General features: G+C 39.9%; 1 protein-coding gene across 3 annotated transcripts in view; it reads right to left on the bottom strand.

Moving 5' to 3' along the window:
* Positions 1–21,675, bottom strand: part of LOC145978400 (netrin receptor UNC5C-like) — a 546,350-nt gene that overhangs the window by 177,508 nt on the left and 347,167 nt on the right. For all 3 annotated transcript variants that reach the window (XM_083111023.1, XM_083111028.1, XM_083111032.1), the window contains exon 6: positions 1,151–1,318. In XM_083111023.1, the coding sequence (XP_082967149.1) occupies positions 1,151–1,318 (168 nt within the window). The remainder of the gene's footprint in view (positions 1–1,150; positions 1,319–21,675) is intronic.

The following is a 21,675-nucleotide window of genomic DNA, read 5'->3' as shown; positions in this document are numbered from 1 at the left end:
GACTAATTGTCACACACGGCACTAGGTGGTTATGAGTCCAGAGTGCCACAAAATTATGTTCCTCGCAATATAACTCCGCCATGTTAGTGTTTTTGGCATACTTTTTTCGCACCAAAAAGTCTTTACGGGGAATTCTTCTCAAATGGAGACGGTACATGAGACTGTCATCTAAGCGGTATTGGTTTGGTACCTGTGAACATCGCACCTGTATGGCATAGTTTGAGTACTTTACAGAAACAAATTGGTTATGCCACAGTGCAAAGGTATTACAAATGGGGTACCCCCTCTCCTCCTCAGGAACATTTTTCTAAAATAACAACCCAAGGAGCGTCGGATACATGAAGAAGATGGCAGGTTAAGAATAGGACTGACCACTATACGCCACTGCTACTGGCCGACCATAGTAGAGGAGTGGTTATCACAACGAGCCTCAACGTCAAGGGTCCCGGGTTCGAATTCGCGATGTGGGAATGGGTGTTCTTTGCGAGTGTCTCTTTATCAGTTTCATCCTCATTGTCACGACTAGCCAAAAGTGACAGAAAAGTGACGCTAAATAGCAAAACTCAAATCAAAAGCCACTGCTGTTGCAATGGGAATGTTTTGACAGTACTCCAACTTCCGCGACACCGTATTTCTGTTTCGCACACACAATTTCTGAATTATTATTCACACCGAAGTAAGAAGTATCTACGGTCTCTTCAAAAAATGTCACAAAATTATTGTAATGGAAAAGTTGTGATGATACAAGAGTATAAATTAAAAATACCTTCAGAGCATAATTTTGCACTGGTAAAATTGTTCTAATATACAGGGCGATCTGCAACCGTTTCATAAAAATTCGGATGGAAAAAGCACGAATCGAACGTCCTTATACATTCTTAGAATATGCTGGGAACATGGCGGCCATCTTGGAGTGAACTTTTATTCTCTTCAATGGAAAGGTTGTCATGTGACATCAAAATGGGTTAGAATTTCACGAGAAACACAACTTTACTCATTATGCTGTTTGAACCTCAAATGTTTTTCTTTAGAAGTGGCTTCACTGAGGATGACAGAAATACTAGTTTCCTCATTCTGGATCCACATATCTCCAATGAGACTGAATTCAGAAATAGAATTTTGACAGTTACAAGAATAAACAGGAGCTTACCTGGACACACGGCTGTACAGTCAGTCTTCTGGGAGGCTGGACCGGAGCACGCTTCCCCACCATTCAACGGTGCAGGGTTGGTGCAAATTCGAGTTCTCCTCTGGACCCCTCTATTACACCTGCCGGTGCACTCGGACCACGCTGACCAAGTGGACCAGCCTCCGTTCACTGGAAAGGAAGAAGGAAAAAGGAATCAGTGATGTTAGCATTTCACATTCCTGTAATACAAATAGATTTAAGATATTATTGTGTGCCACAAGTTTCTCATGTACTATGTCTTTGAGAGAGGGCGTAAACTTTTCTCAATTTTACAACAGTTGGAAAAAGAGAATCACGAATACACACTCAACCAGAGAGGGAGAGAAATCTGTGCTAGGGCGATTTTAAGTAGCTCTAAAATCTGATTGGTTGGTTGGTTGGTTGAGTTGAGGTTTTAAGTTCATTTTATGCACAGTATGGCTAATTGGGACTGGGCCTACAGTTTAAAGTGGGATCCGGACCACTATGTCCCTCGAACGGATATCGAACCCGGTACCCCTTGATTACAAGGCGACGACGCAACCACTGGGCCCCTCTAAAATCTGAGAAAACTGAAGAAGATGCAAGGTAGTTGCATCCCAGATAAAGGTTTATCTGTGGTGGCATCTTATCTTTCAGGAGAAGAATTAAAACTTGCTGCATTTCATATTCTCGTGCATGTAACAGGTAGAAAACATGTAATTTATACGCAGGCTTCTGTGGCGGAGCGGTTAGAACAGCGCGCTACGACGCCAGGGGTCCCGGGTTCGAATCTCGACCTGGGAAAGCTAATATCCTAATTAAACTACCCCCTTGATATTAATGTTCAAAAGTAAAAAGAAGATAAATTACTATCATACTATTAATGTTTGTAAGTGTTCCTTTATCAATTTCATATCATCACTCATCCTCATCTTCGCGATTACCCAAAAGTGGCAGAAAAGCGAAATAAAATGAATCAATCAATCACATAATTGATGCATGGCTTTCTGTACCTGAATAGTATATTATACTGCCTTACCTTCCTAACGTTAACATCAACTTGCAAATGGTTACAGTTCTAGAGCGTGTGTACGCTAGGGCAACACGCAAACGATGAGAAATCTCGAGTAAGATGCGCAGTGAACTTTGTGGAGAGGCAGGCACCGTCCGTCATGTGATGCCTACCTCCCGTGTCTCCTGAGGTTTAGGCACACGTCCCCCTCAGCCATTTATTAAAGTCCGGGCCAACGAACGCCCTTACCATCTCCAGCGCTGCGCCTGCTTCCGGAAGCGACGCTGGAAACAAATGACGCTCGTGTGCGCACGGAAAGAGACAAAGGATGCTGGGATTGTCTCTAGGCTGAAGAGAAAAAGCATCATACAAGTCTCCGAATCCACTAATGTCTAAGTTTACTTCCCCTGCGTTTATACTTGCAAACATCAGGGGTTGAAGGTAGCTTTTTGCCCTTTCCTTGCGGTTCTCTCGTTTGGATGTTCCTTTTTCTCCTTCTACCATCCTTTTTGGGAAGTCTCCATTTTCCCATTGCCTTCATTACGAATTCTTTTTCCTGCTTTCTTTTTTTTGGCCCGTTCTGCCCCGATCTTCTCTTAATGAACCGAAATACCCTTCCTGCACAGCGATTTGGAAGCGGATGTCATTAGGCTTGAATCTCTGTAAGCGCTTTCAAGGTTCCGATCGAAACATGCAACTACGCATGTGTACGCGCTGAATAGGACGGATGCACGCATCCTTTCGTGTTTGGAATCCGCGGTACTACTTTGAAAAGGCAGAATCAACAGTGTGGAGAAAATTCGAGATGAAACAATTGTGTTCGCAGCACTGATTTCTGGAAGTAATTTCTGATGGACCCTTAATTTGTATTATGTAATAGCTTACTTTATTGTATTAAGTGGCATTGCTTAATACTGTAGCTCACTGTATTTTATTAAATAGCATCTATACTTACTGTATTATGGCTTATTGTATTATGATTTACTGTATTATGTTACGGAAGCATTGTTTAATAGCCTGATATATTGTATTACGACAGCTTCGTTTAACTCCTACCATATTGTGCAACAAATAAGGCCGTCAGCCCGTCGCCAAGGCACACGACACACCGGCTCGATCCCCTCGAAAGACCAAGACCGGGCGTCGCTGCATGCCACGACTATGCTCAGTACCTGTCATGAGAGTCCGCATCTCAGAGTTCGGGTAAGGGTCTGCTTTTCAATAATAATAATAAAAATAATTTATGCTTACTTAACTAAGAACTTTAAAGTAAGGTAACCATCCTCAAGCTTAAATTTCCATCGTGATCGCACCCGCATCCCACTGACCAGTGAGGATACGTACGCGAGTCGCGAGCGAAATCAGCATAATCGAAACCGACATCTTATGGATCGATAAAGCCTCCGCCTCACTGACCAGTGACGGCGGGACACCTCATCAAACCAAAAGGATGCCAGTTAATTTGTACTTATAAACCAAATTTACTCTGAAGGAAATATCCATTAACGATTACAGAATTTATTTACTTCTCAAATTTCCAATAAACATTCCAAAATTGACATGAGAGAAGGTTCTCCTTTTAAACCTTAATCAACGTATTCACAATTCCCAACATAGTTAAATTAAAAGAAAAAATATTCAAACTTCTGATCAAAAGAAAAATTACGACAAAGCCAAAATAAAATTTAGATCATAACGACTTCCATAATATAGTCAAAACTTTCTATTGAGTAAACATAAAACCCAGAAAGCACTCTCTTATATTACATGTCCAAATCCCATCATAGAACTAACACAGCTGTAACTTGGTTTCAATAAACGGGTGACAAATTATTCAGTAATGATCAACAATATTACTTGCAATCAAGACAAAATAAAAATTTGCATATCATCTATCCGTAAATTCCTATTCGTGCTTTTGTCATATTTTCACATCTACATTATGTTCTATAGAACTCATGAGGTGAACTACCATATTCAGGGCCAGCCTCCAAAAACATTCATAATAAAATATATGGGGAGCCTTTCTCTACCCATTATCAACGCCATATCTCGGCCAGAAATTACAAATTTCCACGTGGAATTCCTTAACATAATAGGGGAATCTATGTCTTACCCTTTTAAACGCCGTTGGCTACTCAAATTACAAAAGCAAAACAATAGACTTTTACATAAATGATTTCTAGAAAAACTTATATTCGACCGGTCACCTATTATAACTGTTTCAAAATTACATCTAATATAAACCTAAATAAGGGAAACCATAAACTTTCCTCAACGTTCCGGATACTCAGACTTTAAAACGGACATGAAAACTATATAAGCTATGACATTTAAAAGGCAACCTCTGACCAGAGGTATGCTCTCGGATTAAAGTAAATAAAGAAATAAACTTTTATTTAATTGAACCTCCTGACCAGGAGAATTCGAATGATTTAGAATAAAAATTAACTTGACGAGAAGGATGTATATCTTTGATGAGCCTAATTTATTTAACTTGAATTTACGTCGGAGTCACACTGACCAGTGCTAACTCAAACATAATTTACGATTTATGAACGATACCAAATTTTAAATTATTAAGATTAAATATTTATATATGAATCAAATTATTTATATGCTCGCTAAATCCCCTTTTAAGATCATGCTGACCAGCACTAATCCTGAAAGGTGGCTTACAGAAAACCTCGGACATTGTGGAAGGGAGAGCTGACCAGCCACTCCCCACACAACGCCCGTATTCTCCCAGCCCTGGACCTCGACAAGCGATTTAATCACCTAAGATTCCTGAATATACTGATTATTTTGCCAGTGGTATTTATAGTTGCTGGATTACGCAATCCTTTTCCCGGAACAAAAGACTTGGACATATGGAAAGTTAGTTTTAGCCTTAACAATTACCCCTTCCAAAAAGGCATATCAAGAAAGACAATGCAGCAAAATTTACTTACAAAATCGCGCAGCGCCGACCGAAAAAGAACCCATTGTTGATAAGAAAGAAAAGAATGCAAGCTTCAACTTGCTTTGCGTTCTTTTCGCTTGGCAGAAACTGCGTTACAATTTTAACAAGGAACAAAATATGCATACAAAAAGATTAGAACTCCTAAATAATTTATACGAGGGCTGTCAAAATTAAAAATGAAAGTCACGAAAATTTACCAAAATTTCTTGATCGTAACAATTGTATTATGGCAGTATTGCTTGCGAGCCTACTATATTAGGCAGCATTGTTGATTATGGGAACATTGTTTAACATAAAGGGTGTCTCAGAAATATTTTCGTCTTTGAATCCGCCCTCTGGAGCAATTCGCACATTACGAAGAAATTAGATAGATCGCAAACGCTTGGCAACATTGTTAATATTTAGTTCCCATGGAGCGCTTTACGGGGCAGCAACGTGCTTTTTGTGTTGGTGCGTTTTATAAAAATATTGATTCTTCTGTTGTTGTGCGTCGTTGTACCGGCATCATTATAACCTGGCAGGAATGAGAGACGTCCCAAGCGCAAATTTAATTAAATATCGGATGAGAAAGTTTGAAAACACTGGAGCACTACGACGAGTAAACCGCCGGGACGTCCAAGGACATTCAAGATCGAACAGAAACGTTGACCAGTCTGTTAGTGAGGATCCTCGCCAATCGTTAAAACTGCGTGCAGCTTCTTTAAATTTGCATAAGTAGACAGTTCATCGCATTATTTCGCAAGGATATGCATTTTCACCCATACAAAATTGTTATTCCACACTTTTATTGACACTTCTCACGTCACCAATGAATCACTGAATGCTCTTCATCAGTTATTCCCAGAAAGGTTCATCAGTCGCAGAGGGGACATTAACTGGCCACCGAGAAGTCCCGATTTGACACCAGCAGATTTTTTCTTATGGGGTTACCTTAAGAGTAAGGTATACACCCCACCACAAAATTTGAGAGAATTGAAGCAAAGAATTACAAATGAAATCAATGCTATTCCTCGTGCAATGCTTCGACGAGTGATCGAAAACTTTAGTTCAAGAATAATTGAATGTGAAAACATGAACGGTCACCATTTGTCCAATACTCTTTTCCACAAATAAAAATTTAATGTTTAAGCTTTCTTTTGGTAATAAATTTATCTTTATACAAAAAAATTAAGTATTTATTTTAATAGTTTTTAAAACAAAAATATTACTACTATATTGTATTACAGCAGCATTGTTTAACAGGCCAACATATTCTACTATGATAGCATTGTATAAGAACCTATCGTATTCTATTGTTTGTAGTATTGAATTATCCCAGCATTGTTTAAGAGTCTACTATATTGTGTTATGGCAGAATTATTTAAGACTCAACTATATTGGGCAGCATTGTGTAACAATCTATTGTATTGTATTGTATTATGACAGAATTGTAACAACATTGCTTAACGATTTTAATTACTGTATGGCATTACAACAGCACAAAATCTATTGTTTATGATTTCAAGAATAAAATAAGGCGTTTGATCCTGTTTATCGCGTTGGGAGCAAATAGCCTAAGATCTGACGCAGCTAAGGTATTGAATTCCAACCAATCAAGGAATGAACCGGAACGCATAAACTAGGGATGGCCATAAACTACGGATACCGCATTTCAAATTATCCTATATTCGTTTAGGATGCAGCGGATAATATGAATATCCGGATAATTTGAATGTCAGTTTATCTGGATAAAATGTTATCCAGAGTTTGCCATCCGTAACATAAACTACAACACACTTCTGCTGAGCCTGTGAGCAAGGCACGTACACAGGAATAAATGTAAAGCAATTTTTGCGTTAGAAAAAAACAAGAAAAATAAAATACAAAGTACCGAATATACCAATCAAAATTCTGGAGGGGGTCTACGAGGCCACAGTTAAGGCAACACTATTCTATGGCATCGAACTATGGGTCTGAGAGGGAGGGGAAACCGTAAACGTCGTACAGTCTAGATTCCTAAAACAAGGGCTAGGAGTAGGGAGGGGTACGGCAACATGTGGGGCACTTAGGGAAATGGGAAAATTAAGAGAGGAAGTGGATTCCAAAATGAGGAGCATTAAATACTGGGCAAAACTGATCACCATGGAGGGGGGAAATTTGAAGAAACTCTGTGTACAGTGTCTCTCAAAAGTTTTAGGACAACGACATTTTAAACTAGGCAACCCAATTTACGCAAGGCGTTGGTGGGTTGCGTGTACAGTTAGGCTCAATTTCAGGGTTGCCACATGCACAATAGATATTTATAAAATACGCGAATGAAATAAAAACAAGTATTATCGTATGAAATTATTAAAAATATCACTATTATATCGCAAGTGACAAAATTCTTTCTCAAAGAAAAAAAATAGGTTTTCTAGTATTTCATTGCTGATGAGTCTACAGAAAGGAAAAGAGGTGATAGAAAACGAAAGGTGACAAAGAAGAGGAGAAAGAGAAAGCGAAAGGAGAAGAGGAAAAGTAGAGGAGAGAAGAAAGAAAGGATAGACGAGGAGAGGAGATGTCGTGAGGAGAATGGAAGAAGATTCTAGGAGAGATGAGGAAAATGGAGCAAAGAAGAGAAAAGAGAAGGAAAACGAGATGAGAGAAGAGGAGACGAGAAGAGGGGAGTGGAGAGTAGAGTAAAGGAAAGAAAAGAGAAGAAGGAAAAGACGATTGCAGTGGAGTCGGAAATCTAAGACGGGAAAGGAGATACGAGGAGTGGAGATGAGTGGGATAGAGATAAGATGCGAGTAAAGTAGGGAAGGCGATATGAGATAAAAGCAGAGCAGAAGGAGGGAAGAAGAAGGAGAAGGAGAAAAGAAGAACTGAAGGGACTGAAGAGAAGAGGTAGTTGCAGAAAATATCGTCTCAGCGTCAAGAATTGATGCATTGGTCAAATTATCGACATGAAACATTCAATAACATTTTGAAATGTATTGGAGAATGTATTAGATCGGTGCGAAATGCCTTTTGGCTTAGTTCAGAGCAAGATAAAATCTTCCATGTAAGATCTTTGATTTTACCTGCGATTATACCACTAAAAACATGAATGTAATTTTAATATTTATAAGAATTTTCCAATTTTTGTCCACTTCTCGGTTCGTTGAAATGGAGATTTTGTAATTTAATATTTCCCCTCCTTCCATCGTTAATTCCAAACTGAATCATTCCGTTTCACATGGCGTGGACAATGAACACAATGGGATAGGTCTAAAACTTACGAAAATTTTCTGCCACCGGAAGGGTTTGAACCTACGACCATGAGATTGACAGTCCTGAACGGTAAACACTACCCTACAAGCTTTCGCTCCTGAAAGTAAGTAGAAGGAGCTGACCAATGTGAAATGTAGATGCAACTCTCCTCCTACATGTAATGTGCAAACAATACTTGTTTGTAACAAAGAAATCGAAGGTAGTACGACTCGGCGAAAACATTTAATGGAGAATTGCACATGATGAAACCTTTTCATTCTATATTTGCGGAGGTTTCCTTGCATTGAACTCGAGTGGGAAAAGGGGTAAAATTAGTATGTTCTGAATTGCCACAAATATAAATAGTTATTTCATTAATATTTGTCAATGTCTTTGAAGCAGTACACAATTATCGTTAGAGTATCATAATTCACGATCGTATACATGAAAATATCCCTTTGAACGTGTGTCAATTCATTTATTTCTTTATCTTTTTTTTATAAATTCCATATGCAGAACAATGTAGCCTCTATACACTGCTATTACAAATAATGTTACCATGCTCTTATTTAATAGAAGGGGATTTAGAAAATAGAAAAAAAGAACACCTAGTATGGAGGATCGAACCTGGGACCGCAATCAATGCTTTCAAGAACTCTAACCAATACACTACGCCCTTTTTGTCCCTTGGAGCAACAGTTCTTAATTATTCTGTCGCGTCAATATTGTAAACGTTATCCTGCAAAAATAAGTTCAATACTTTGATATAGCTCTCTACTTCTAGAATTCTCTATACACATGCATTTGAAATTTAACTCTGAATTGATTTCTTCGTTGTTAGTATATTTAACCTTGTGAATATATTTTATTTGTAATTTTATAACGGTTACATGAACATCTATGAAACAGTTCCTTATAATAACCTCCGGTTGACCAAGTTGCCAATATAAACAAATGGAATACAGATTGTCTTCGAGCTTACATTGTTAAAAAGGAGTGGATACACGTATTACTATCCCAATAGTTATCCCAATACTCATTCAATAAGGTTTCTTGTTTGTCAGAAATTATCACTTAAACTATTGCATGTTGAGCTAGTGCCCACCTAGCCGCCTCTGATGAAATCTATCATTCTTCAGATTTTCTTTAAAATATGACTCTGGTCACTTGTAACTTGCTGGGTGCAGACACTGTGCATCGACGCAGTGTTTTGCGATAAGAAGCGGCCTTGAATAGCGTGAGTGAGTCACTTTGAACGCGAACAAGCTGCGCTACCAAGTTTGTCTGCCTTTGAAAACGAAGTCACTTTTTTTCACCGTTTCCAAACGCGATTGCTATTGTAGAAGTATATATTCTCTCAAAAGAGCAAGAAAGGAAATTAGACCAATGTTCTCCCGTCGTTTAAAACCAAATATTATCTATTAAACGAAAAGTTCACGATTGTCAATAAACCTATATGATCATAAGGTGGATGTAAATAATAAATTTAATAGAAAGATTCTCCAAATTTCTCTCCCACTGTCTACGTCAAGCCAGTACCCGGGGGGGCATGGGGGCCATGCCCCCTCGAACCCTGAAATATTTAAATGTGAACCTATCAATAACTACGTAAATAACATCGTCGATTTTAGAAATGTGTAAACATTTCAATTTTGTTTTTACATTAATTATTCTGTTTCTTGCGCAAAAGTCTTTAGGCTGCAATATTGGATGGTTTTAGTTTCATAATGCAAGGCTAGCAGACGTCCGATTCACCGATTTAGTCAGGACAGTGCGTTACTTTCAATCCCTGTATCGACTTTATCGAACTGCAATCGTGATTTGAGAATGTCTCTTTATTTTTTTTTCCTTAACTCACAATTAGACATGTTCTTTATTGTAATAATAATTCCTAGTACGCTACATTTAATTTATAAATATATTGTTTTCTAAACATAGAATTATCATGACTTTTCAATGGCGCTCGCACTATTTGAACTATTTTGTAATATCTGTGTGTGTCTCTCTCTCTCTCTCATATATATATATATATAATATATAATAAAATATATATAAATTTCGGTCTGCCCCCCCCTCAAAGAAATCCTGCGTACGGTCCTGGTCTACGTCAATGTCATAAATGCAAGAAATATTTTTATTTATTTTTAACCCAATTAAAGGAATGTGGAAGAATTAAAAAGAAATAAGAAAGAGCGGAACGACTGTTGCTCTACTTTAAAAATTGTTGTTCTTCGAGGAAGAAAAATAAGAAGGATTTACTCCAGCACCTTAACACAGTGTCCCACGAGTCTCTCTTGAGTAGTACTGTCAAGTGTGAAGAATAAAATTTTCCGCCTGTTTACGTCTAACGTTGCGCAGATTTGGTAGTTCGCAAACGGTGTAATTGTTTCATGTTACCTTACGCAACAGCAAATACATTTCTGAACACGAGACTTGCGTCAGGAAACAAGCATTTAGTCTGTTCCAGTATCGCAGGAAAAGAATATCGTCCTGCAATGTTCAAGCCTCTAGATATTTTCCATTAATAATGTCTAATCACAATAATAAGTTAGAAGAAATAACTCGCATTTTCACAACTACCAATATTCTCGTTTTTCTTCATCACTTAGAAAATTATATCTGGAAGATATCTGCTATACTACAAGAAAGCAATTCAAAATTAAAGTAAAAGTTCAACTACATGTATACCCTACGACATTTACAATATTGGAGGGACAGAATACTTAAAAATTGTTTCTTCAATTGAAGGTAAGGGCGTGGTGTAGTGGTTACAGTACTCGGTTTAACTGCTAACGGTCCCAGGTTCGATCCTCCATACTAGGTGTTCTTTTTTTCTTTTTTCTAAATCCCCTTCTATTAAGTAAGAGCATGGTAACATTATTTGTAATAGCAGTGTATAGTGGCTACATTGTTCTGCATATGGAATTTATAAAAAAAGATAAAGAAATAAATGAATTGACACACGTTCAAAGGGATATTTTCATGTATACGATCGTGAATTATGATACTCTAACGATAATTGTGTACTGCTTCAAAGACATTGACAAATATTAATGAAATAACTATTTATATTTGTGGCAATTCAGAACATACTAATTTTACCCCTTTTCCCACTCGAGTTCAATGCAAGGAAACCTCCGCAAATATAGAATGAAAAGGTTTCATCATGTGCAATTCTCCATTAAATGTTTTCGCCGAGTCGTACTACCTTCGATTTCTTTGTTACAAACAAGTATTGTTTGCACATTACATGTAGGAGGAGAGTTGCATCTACATTTCACATTGGTCAGCTCCTTCTACTTACTTTCAGGAGCGAAAGCTTGTAGGGTAGTGTTTACCGTTCAGGACTGTCAATCTCATGGTCGTAGGTTCAAACCCTTCCGGTGGCAGAAAATTTTCGTAAGTTTTAGACCTATCCCATTGTGTTCATTGTCCACGCCATGTGAAACGGAATGATTCAGTTTGGAATTAACGATGGAGGGAGGGAAATATTAAATTACAAAATCTTCATTTCAACGAACCGAGAAGTGGACAAAAATTGGATAATTCTTATAAATATTAAAATTACATTCATATTTTTAGTGGTATAATCGCAGGTAAAATCAAAGATCTTACATGGAAGATTTTATCTTGCTCTGAACTAAGCCAAAAGGCATTTCGCACCGATCTAATACATTCTCCAATACATTTCAAAATGTTATTGAATGTTTCATGTCGATAATTTGACCAATGCATCAATTCTTGACGCTGAGACGATATTTTCTGCAACTACCTCTTCTCTTCAGTCCCTTCAGTTCTTCTCTTCTCCTTCTCCTTCTTCTTCCCTCCTTCTGCTCTGCTTTTATCTCATATCGCCTTCCCTACTTTACTCGCATCTTATCTCTATCCCACTCATCTCCACTCCTCGTATCTCCTTTCCCGTCTTAGATTTCCGACTCCACTGCAATCGTCTTTTCCTTCTTCTCTTTTCTCTCCTTTACTCTACTCTCCACTCCCCTCTTCTCGTCTCCTCTTCTCTCATCTCGTTTTCCTTCTCTTTTCTCTTCTTTGCTCCATTTTCCTCATCTCTCCTAGAATCTTCTTCCATTCTCCTCACGACATCTCCTCTCCTCGTCTATCCTTTCTTTCTTCTCTCCTCTACTTTTCCTCTTCTCCTTTCGCTTTCTCTTTCTCCTCTTCTTTGTCACCTTTCGTTTTCTATCACCTCTTTTCCTTTCTGTAGACTCATCAGCAATGAAATACTAGAAAACCTATTTTTTTTCTTTGAGAAAGAATTTTGTCACTTGCGATATAATAGTGATATTTTTAATAATTTCATACGATAATACTTGTTTTTATTTCTTTCGCGTATTTTATAAATATCTATTGTGCATGTGGCAACCCTGAAATTGAGCCTAACTGTACACGCAACCCACCAACGCCTTGCGTAAATTGGGTTGCCTCGTTTAAAATGTCGTTGTCCTAAAACTTTTGAGAGACACTGTACAATCACAGATAGGAGTGGGGGGTAATGGGAGGCAATGGGTAGCAAAAATAAAGATGGAATTATACAGTATAGGGCTGGGATGGGTGTCGGAAGAGGGAATAGAGGGGAGAATTGATATGCAGATGCTAGGGGCCTTACGTGCCAGACTGGAAGATATTACAAAACAGAAAATTTTGGCAGAATGCGACACAAAAGTATCGTTAACATCAGCGAAAACAGTGGATACGGATCGAGAATGGGGAAGGAGGAACTACGTGGATTTGTGTGGGGCAAAAGAAAGGTCAGGATTGGCCTGGTACAGACTGGGGGGATGGGTACAAGTTAAACTAAAACGGGAGGAAGGGAGCGTAGAATGCCCGCTATGCGACGAAGACGAGACGAAATTTCACATTCTCCTCCAGTGAAAAGAAACAGGGGAGACAAGACAAAAATATATCAGGGAAATAAATGAAGATAACATTGAGAATATAATGACAAGCGTTATTAGGAGGGAGAAACCGAGAGGAGGGAGGCGCAAATAAGGAATCTGGGAACTTTCCTACATTACGCCTGGGTAAAGAGAGCAAAGAAGCTCAGTGGGGATAGCGAACATGTGTGAAAGGGGGGAGGGTTACTAAATAAATAAATTAATAAATAAATGTGTGAAAATTTAGGAATCGCTCAGGTAACAGTGCAAGAATAGGGAAAGAGTTGAAATGAAATAGTGTTTGTGAACTCCCAAGCAGTGTGAATGTGCAAGTAGACTAAGAGGATGTAGGGTGCAGGAAAATTGCACTAAAAAAAAAAAAACACTTGTATGGTATGTATAGCTGTAAAGGCTCATACTTGAAATAAATTCTATTCTATTCGAGCCTGTACATGGCTGTATGCCCTCATGTGTACAGGAATGAGGCATCATCAGAAGACTCAAAGGCAGCCTCGGAACATCTTCCTCATTCTTCCCATGCACAGCCGACGCTACCAAACCATATGATTAAGAGAAATTGGCCTTAAAAAGCTCCGTCAGCGCACGACCCGCCTCGACGGAGAAGAATACGAACGCGGAGCCGCCTGGCGGCACGTCGACGAGTTAATGAGTGGTGATTTAGTGCCAGTTTAGGAAGGGACACCGTGGAACGGAAAAATGCAGGCAGGGTCGTTTCTCCAATAATTGATCCGATAGGCCCGCGTTCTGTGCCATCCCCGTGAACCCTGGAATTGTTCCAGCCAGGGGGGGGGGGAGGGGGCAGAGGTCCCCGGTTAAGAAAGGGGAAAAAATTTACTCTTCCTTCAAAATTTATGCATTTCTGCGGTAGGTTTGGACTCTCCCTCCTTACCAGCCAGCAGGGACATAAAAACAATGGGAGACCTCTTCCGGCTAAAATTGGAATCGGTTTTTTTTTGTGTGTGTGGGGATGCTCTCAGCCCATGACGCTTGTATTTATGAGTCTGGTTCGAGATTATTGCTTGCCAAGCCAAAGGCATGGGTAGCGAGATTTATTCTCACGGTTTCTTTTGCGCATGCGCGTTTTATTGAAGTTAATGTAACATATTTTTACATATTGTTGAAGTTAAAGCCACCTACTCCTTCCACTAAAAAGGAGAATAACAAATTTGTTTTTGCGTATAAAGCACTCTTAGCATTAACAGTGTAATGTAGAACAAAACAGCCCAGACTTCCACAAATATAATAGTGCAAATATAATTATTTATTATTACCCATATAATTTTCTAGGCATAGGCTCAATCAGGTTTAAGCATCTCACTTGAAATTCGTTTGTTAGAGTTTGTTTTTAAGTCCACTTTACGCAAAGAAAGGCTAATCGGGACTGGACCTACAGTTTAAAGTTAAATCGGGACCACTATGTGACTCCACCGGGTATCGAACCTGGTACACCTCGAGTACAAGGCAACCACGTTAGCACTACGTCATCCCGGAGGCCCGCTCGCTTGCACTTGTGGAGGCTAGATATCCGTGCGGTGCGAGTTTCCCGCCTGCATATTGCACCACAAGGTCCGTATACAGCGGAGCAAGAGTAGGGGGTCCCTTGCGCTGAAAGATAAAAAGTGCTGTCTGGGGAAGGTCACTAAAAGTTCCAGAGTTCAAATCTCGACCTGGACATGGGTATTCTTTGTGTGTCTCTTTCAATGTCGTCACTCATCCTCATATTCGCGATTAACCTAAAGTGGCAGAAAAGCGAAGTAAAATAAACCGAACCATGGAATCCTTTTCTTGGAACCAACTCCTGTTTCTTCAGCCATGATAACAATGCTGTTACTCTCGAATCAGATTGACCAGAGACTTATTACTGCACGAACGTGACCGGCGAAGCCTTCTGCTTAGCTTACTCCCTCTTTTCTGACCCTCTTTCAATGCTCCAGTGGTGCTTTTGCTCTACAATCCCAACGTGCATACGGCACGTCGACCAAGCCTAGGCTTAACTATTAGTAATTGAATATAGATAATAGCAATGTCGATCAAAGTTCACTTCATTCTCAGATGTCTGACCCATATACAAGGTGGGATCTGAACCTGTCTCCACCAGAAATCGAAACAGGTACCCCTTGATTACGCGGCGACAGCGTTATCCATTTTCCTATCACAGAACTCTATTTTCTGGGTACGAAACACGAATAAATAATTGGTATGACTCGGTGCGGTGACCACGCGTCACCCAATGGAAAAGCCGTTATGGCAGACCCTGGCTTTCATAGGGCTGTCGAGCCATTGAGTTTATTTTTGTCAATTCCTTCATCAACAGCAACATCATCTCATAATGACGTCGAGTGGTAAAATAACCTACGTAATATGACGGAAAAGAGTGGGGGGAGGGTGGTGAAAAAGATACAAGGAACTACGAAGAAAAGCTCTCGATTAGCACTAATGGCGGACGGAATCTCCTGGACGTTCTTTATCTCAGCAATAATGTGCCATTCCACAATAAAACAAGGGACGCGTGGGCTATAAGGGACAGCCTCAACTCTCCCCGCCATCCCGTAAGTTGTCTCTACTCCAAGCAAGTTGCGCATTCTTCATCTCGCAGAAGGGACCGGTTCCCAGCTCATCAGAAGATCATTGTTGCCACGGGTCACGTGACGTGCCCACCAGATATACACTCTTCAAGATAGCCTAACGGGATGGGGAGAAAATGAGTGAACGCCTCGACTTTGGAGGGATAATAATAGTCTTCCAAACTTTATCGTCTTCTGGTGATTGGAAGTCCAAATTGGTCACAAGGACGAGGAAGTCAAAATCTATCTCATCTCCTCAATGTGGTGATAGTTCTAATGTCACCGCCTTCTGCACAAATTAAGCTCTACAGTTTAACGCGCGCGCGCCGACACACACAAACACACACAAAACATTGTGTATCCCTTTCTTTCATTTGCTGCTATCAAAGTTAGTGCCTACATCTTGCCCAGATTCACAAACAATACATTGTGTATCCCTCTTTTTTCATTTTCTGCTATCAAAGCAGTGTCTACTTCTGCCCAGATTCACACACAAAACATCCCTCTTTTTTTTCATTTGCTGCTATCAAAGTTAGTGTCTCCTTCTTATCCAGATCCACACACAAAACATTGTGTATCCCTCTTTTTACATTTGCTGCTATCAAAGTTATGTTCACTACTTGCTCAGATTCTAATTGCACCGTGACATCTTTAAGGTCTCGCAAAAATATTGGCCCTAGTCGATGCTGTAGTTCTAACGCTGTCACCTGGTAATCGAAGGGTAGTCGATTCTATCCCTGGTTAAGATATATTAGCCCGTCTAGTTCGCTGCACTTTTTTACTCTCTCTGCACTCACGCGTCTGGTTAGTTACGAAGTGCAACATCGAGTCGTCTACTTTGATTTGGTTTCACCTAGCGTATTTGGTGTCTGCACCGCTTGCACTACGTTTTGAAGATGGAGCGGTGTACAGTGTGGTGTAAGGTCACGTGGTACGTGCTAACCTGTCAAATGAACGAAGAAAGCAGCAGACAGTCATTTGTTGAATCCGAGATCCGTCGAATCGTAGTCATCCTCCCTGCGGGGTTGGGGAAACTCCTCATGGATCTTGGTTAATTCAATCAGCGTCTACTTGGTTGAACGCACCAGCCCGACACTGGGATACACCTGCACCACACCTAGTGTCAAAAAGTGGATTGAACTAGACGAGGGCTTATGCTCAGAACGGTCAGTCGAGACTGAACCTAGAATTTACAGTGGACTTTAGAATACTTTTGACTAAGAATATTAACCACTATAACTTGACAAGTTTAAAATCAAGACGCTGCAAATAGCTGTTACGCATCTCGCACCACATTTCCCCACTCCATTCTCCGCGGCGACGTTGGTTTGCAGTGTTGCAACCTGGAGGGAGCCGAATGGTCTGTGGATTTTCAATGAAATTTGTATTCGCTTTTTCCTGGGCTGTTTTCTACCTGTCGTAGTACAGAAATTCAGCTCACCTTTCGCCAACGACTCTTTTCCTTCTTTTAAAACTTGTCCTCCCCGTCAATCCACACAGTAAAAATCGTTTGTCATATTTGTTTTAGCTTAATTTTTCTGAGTTGGCACCACTCGTACTCTCAAGGCCAGACCAGTACGTAGAAGAGTGGTGGGGAGGATGACGTAATAGGAAGTGCTCCGCAGCGATCTGCGCATATCGGGACTTAACTTGTCAGGCTATACCAGGGAAGACGCTGGATGCTAAGTCAAAGAAGGGTTTCAATAATTGCTTTGAAAAGTGTATTCAGCTTTGGAATCAATGTATGACTTCAGACAGAGGATCATTTGAAAGTTTGTCATTGAAATTCGATAAAGAGCGCCAACAATCTTAAAACAAAACTATTAGTCCCGTTATTTCTTTATATACCCTCGCATATAGTTTTGTGGTCGAAATTGCCTGGTGTTATGACAATAACATTTCATGACAGAGGGTAACGTTGAGCAGTGTAGTTACAAAATGGTCTTGTGCTTTCCGAGAAACAGTAAAATTGTTTGTGGCCAAACTCTGTCTACTGGCTTGACCTCATCTAAGAATCAGGAACTCATGACGGAACAAACATCAAATTAATTTACAACCCTTCCGCGAGATGTCACCAGATTACTTCCAAAAAGTACGTGAAATAGCTGAAGGGTGTGTAATCCATCTCGGTAACGAGATAACTAGTCCTTCCCTTGCAAGTATGTGCAACCCTGGGTTTTCACTGATCTAAGCCTTTGAGTGAGGTCGCTTTAAAGACCCGAATTCAATTGTTTTCCCTCTGTTATTCAGTTGTTGGTTGCCTTTGACGTTTCTATCGAGTTACAGAACATGGAAGGGGAAGGAAATTCATTGTTGCGCGAGCTCCGGAAACAAGGGAAGTTGTAAGGTATCCTTGGTTACTGAAAGAAAAAAGTTTGCTTTCTATTCGACAGTTGGAATAATCTAGTTTCTTAAAGGATAAAGGCAGCGGGGTATAGGCAGACTGCGTTTACAAAAGTTACCCGTTGTTTGCGAATTTAATTAAGAAATCAGAAAGCAACGTACGACTTAGTCAAAAGGCAGGCCAACATAAGCAAAGAGACTGCTTATTTTCTCCCCTGCTTCATTTTATTTAACACTGTTTTGAAGTTCCATAATCTCATCACAATACGATAAGGTATTTAAGAATCCACGTGCTCTTTCACATTGAAGATTAACAGTGTCTCTGGCTGATGAGAAGTCAGTCATAACGCCCCTTCTTTGTCTCTTCTCTCTCTGTCTCTCTATCTCTCTCTTCGGCTAAAGTTTCATAACTTGAAAGGAACGTAAAATACAGTAAAAGGGCAAGACCTAACTGACTGATAATATAAAAAAAAGCTCCACACACCCATTTTACGATAATATTGTCCTCTAAGGAAAATCCTGAGAACGTCCTTGGATGATAACTTTATAACGTTTGTGGAATTTTGTATCCGAAAGAGGTATTTGGGAATTTTAATGGTAACTTGATCAACATAATCCAAAAGGTTTACGTTCCACGTTTAATATAAAATAAAATGTGAGGTTATAGATTGACACCCGTTCATCCGCTTCCACACAAACACACAGAAAAGGTGATATTTCTGGGTAATGTGATCGACATCTCATACGCACACTAGTGTACCTTGGAGTTTCATAAAATCGGTGTAAATTGTTTTTGGAATAGTCCGTGCTGTTTTACCTTGTCAAAAATCGAACGTATTTAAGTTTGGATATGATTGATTGATTGATTTAGTTTATTTTACTTCGCGTTTTGTGCCTCTTGGCTAATTTGCGAAGATGAGGATGAGTGATGAAAGGATGAAATTGATGAATGGACATTCACAAACAACCAAGCCCGACCAGGATTCGAACCCGGGACCCTTGGAAGTTTGGATATGTTATGATGCATAAACATAGATGATGATAATTTCATTTGCGAGTTTGGGTTCCACTTTATGCACAAGTAGGTTAATCAGGATTGGACCTTAAGTTTAAAATTGGAATCCCAACCACTCTGTGATTTCATTGTGTATCAAACTCGGGACCTTTTATTTACAAGGCGATTATGTCATCAGTACGCCATCTGGTAGGTTATAAATAATGAGTAGACAATAAATATACTGTTGCCAGCCGAGATCTTCATCAATTGCATCTAATAATCACTCGTCCATATCGTAGCGATTTGCCAAAAGTGGAAGAAAAGTGACACTAAATTATAGAAATACAAATAGAAAAAACGACCATAGTAATGTTTTTGTGCGGTATTTTTGACAACGGAAACTGAAGGTCTTAGACGATCATCTCTCCATGCAACTTTTTACAGTGTAGCGGTAACGCCATCGGTTTGTAATCAAGAGATCCTTAGTTCGATCCCAGCTGGAGGACAATACAGAGTGGTCCATTTTAAAGTGTAGGTCCAGTCTCGATTATCCCATTTGAGCATGGATTTAAAGTAACTTTTACCAAGTACTCCTGGGCATATCCGTGCAAAACACACACACAATCCATTTGCTCGTGATGTTACTGTTGTTTCATGTAATTACTGCTGCCAAGCGGGAAAGCTCACCGCGTTCCGCCCCACTGCTGCCACTCCGCCTAGAGAAGAAATTCCTCAACGGAAGCCTGGACGGATTTTTGTTCTTTTTCTAGAAAACACGCTGTAACGTATTGCAGCGACGCTATGTCGTTTCCCTTGAAACTGCTGCAAAAGCGCTTTACCTTCCGTCCGCCGTACGGTGGCGGAGGAATTCGTATTCGATCCTTCTCTCGAGGGCGGAGCGGGGCGATCCACGTCTCCGGAGATAAAGCTAATTTATTTTTCATGTCGTGGATTCTGGCTGCCTTGTTCCTGATTTATACCTACGGAGGTTGGGCGAACAGGTAAAGGGGGCATCGCAGTGACACTGCCACTCGGTTTAGCATTCAGTGCGCGTGCCGACGAACACGCACACGGAAAAAGACAGGTGGGCCCAAAAAAAGAAGGTACTGCCTGGACAAATATGCCCCTTTTGACACCATCTTGTCGACAACCTGTTTTCCGACGAAAAAATATTAATCGTCGGAAGGAATCTTGAAGATTCTTGCGACCGAGGCAACCTTATCGATCACGGTGGACTTAATTGAAACGTGGATGGACAACAAGGGACACTAAACGCTGCACTTAGTGCCATTCTTTCAAGTTCTCCCGTTCAATTTTTCACTCCGGAGGATACGTGGAGGAACAGCCTTGATTCGGACTGGCCAACGGACCTTTAACGAGTTTAACAGAAGACAAGGAGTGAACTTTATCTGATGAAGCCTTCCTTCTGTGTCGCATATAGACTCTTTAGTTATACTTTTCTGCACTCATTTAACATTTTATAATATGCAAACATTGAAAAATATTATCTGTTGAAAGTACAGTATCCAAATCTGGAGGTTATGCTGATTTTAAGACGGAGAAAGCACCGAAATGTGTGGTTACGAGTTTTTTCCTCCACACGCTACGAAGTGGTCACTTTTGGACTTTAGCTGAGATTTCCCTCAAGTAGGAACTAGTCAAGTTTCATTCCTCATCGGAACGCATCACTTTATTTCAAAGCAAATTCTGAAAGATAAGTTTCCCCTCTGACTCTTTTTCGTCTTTAAGTTATGGGGGCCTCTCCAATGAGGTAGTGGTAACGTCGTCTCATTGCAATCAAGAGGTCCCCGGTTCGATACCTGCTGGAGGAACATAGTGGCTCGAATTCCACTGTAAGCTGTAGGTCCAGTCCCAATTAGCCTACAACACAAAAACTCAGACTCAAGCTATGCGATGCATCATACTGACGTTTTAGGTTGAGTGGTGAGCATAAAATATTGCTTGGACAGGACTGTGCACGTCACTATATCATAAACACTAGTTTACCATAAAAGATGAACTTTAAAATTGCAACCACACAGCACAAAAAGAAGGTAATGAAAATAAAATTGAACAACCCATATCTCTCTCTCTCTCTCTCTCTCTCTCTCTCTCGAACAAGAAACTACAAGGTGGCGCAAAAGTCATCACCTCATTTTCTTAGCCTATAGCTTGGGTTTTAAATTAAACAAAGTAGGTTTTTTTGTGTTAAACTTTTATTGATATTTCTAAGTTTTATGTCCTCAATTTTTAAAGATAACATACAATAAATGACCACCAATCGAATTTATGCAAATTTGGTCTCTTTTTATTGCGCTTTCCATGGTGTTGGAAATCTGCGGGAAAATGTTTTCAATTTCATGCTGAATATTGCCCTTTAGTTGCTATAACGTCTCTGGCTTATTCACATAAACCAATGACTTCAAATATCCCCAAAGGAAAATATCTGGAGCGGACAAATCGGGGGACCTGGCCGGCCATGGCAAATCACCAAAACGAGATATTACTCTGCCCGGAAAAGTGT

This window comes from Lepisma saccharinum, chromosome 1, assembly GCF_977018435.1.
Source record: "Lepisma saccharinum chromosome 1, izLepSacc3.1, whole genome shotgun sequence".
In the NCBI taxonomy this organism is placed as follows: domain Eukaryota; kingdom Metazoa; phylum Arthropoda; class Insecta; order Zygentoma; family Lepismatidae; genus Lepisma; species Lepisma saccharinum.
This window is presented reverse-complemented; position numbering and strand designations above follow the sequence as displayed.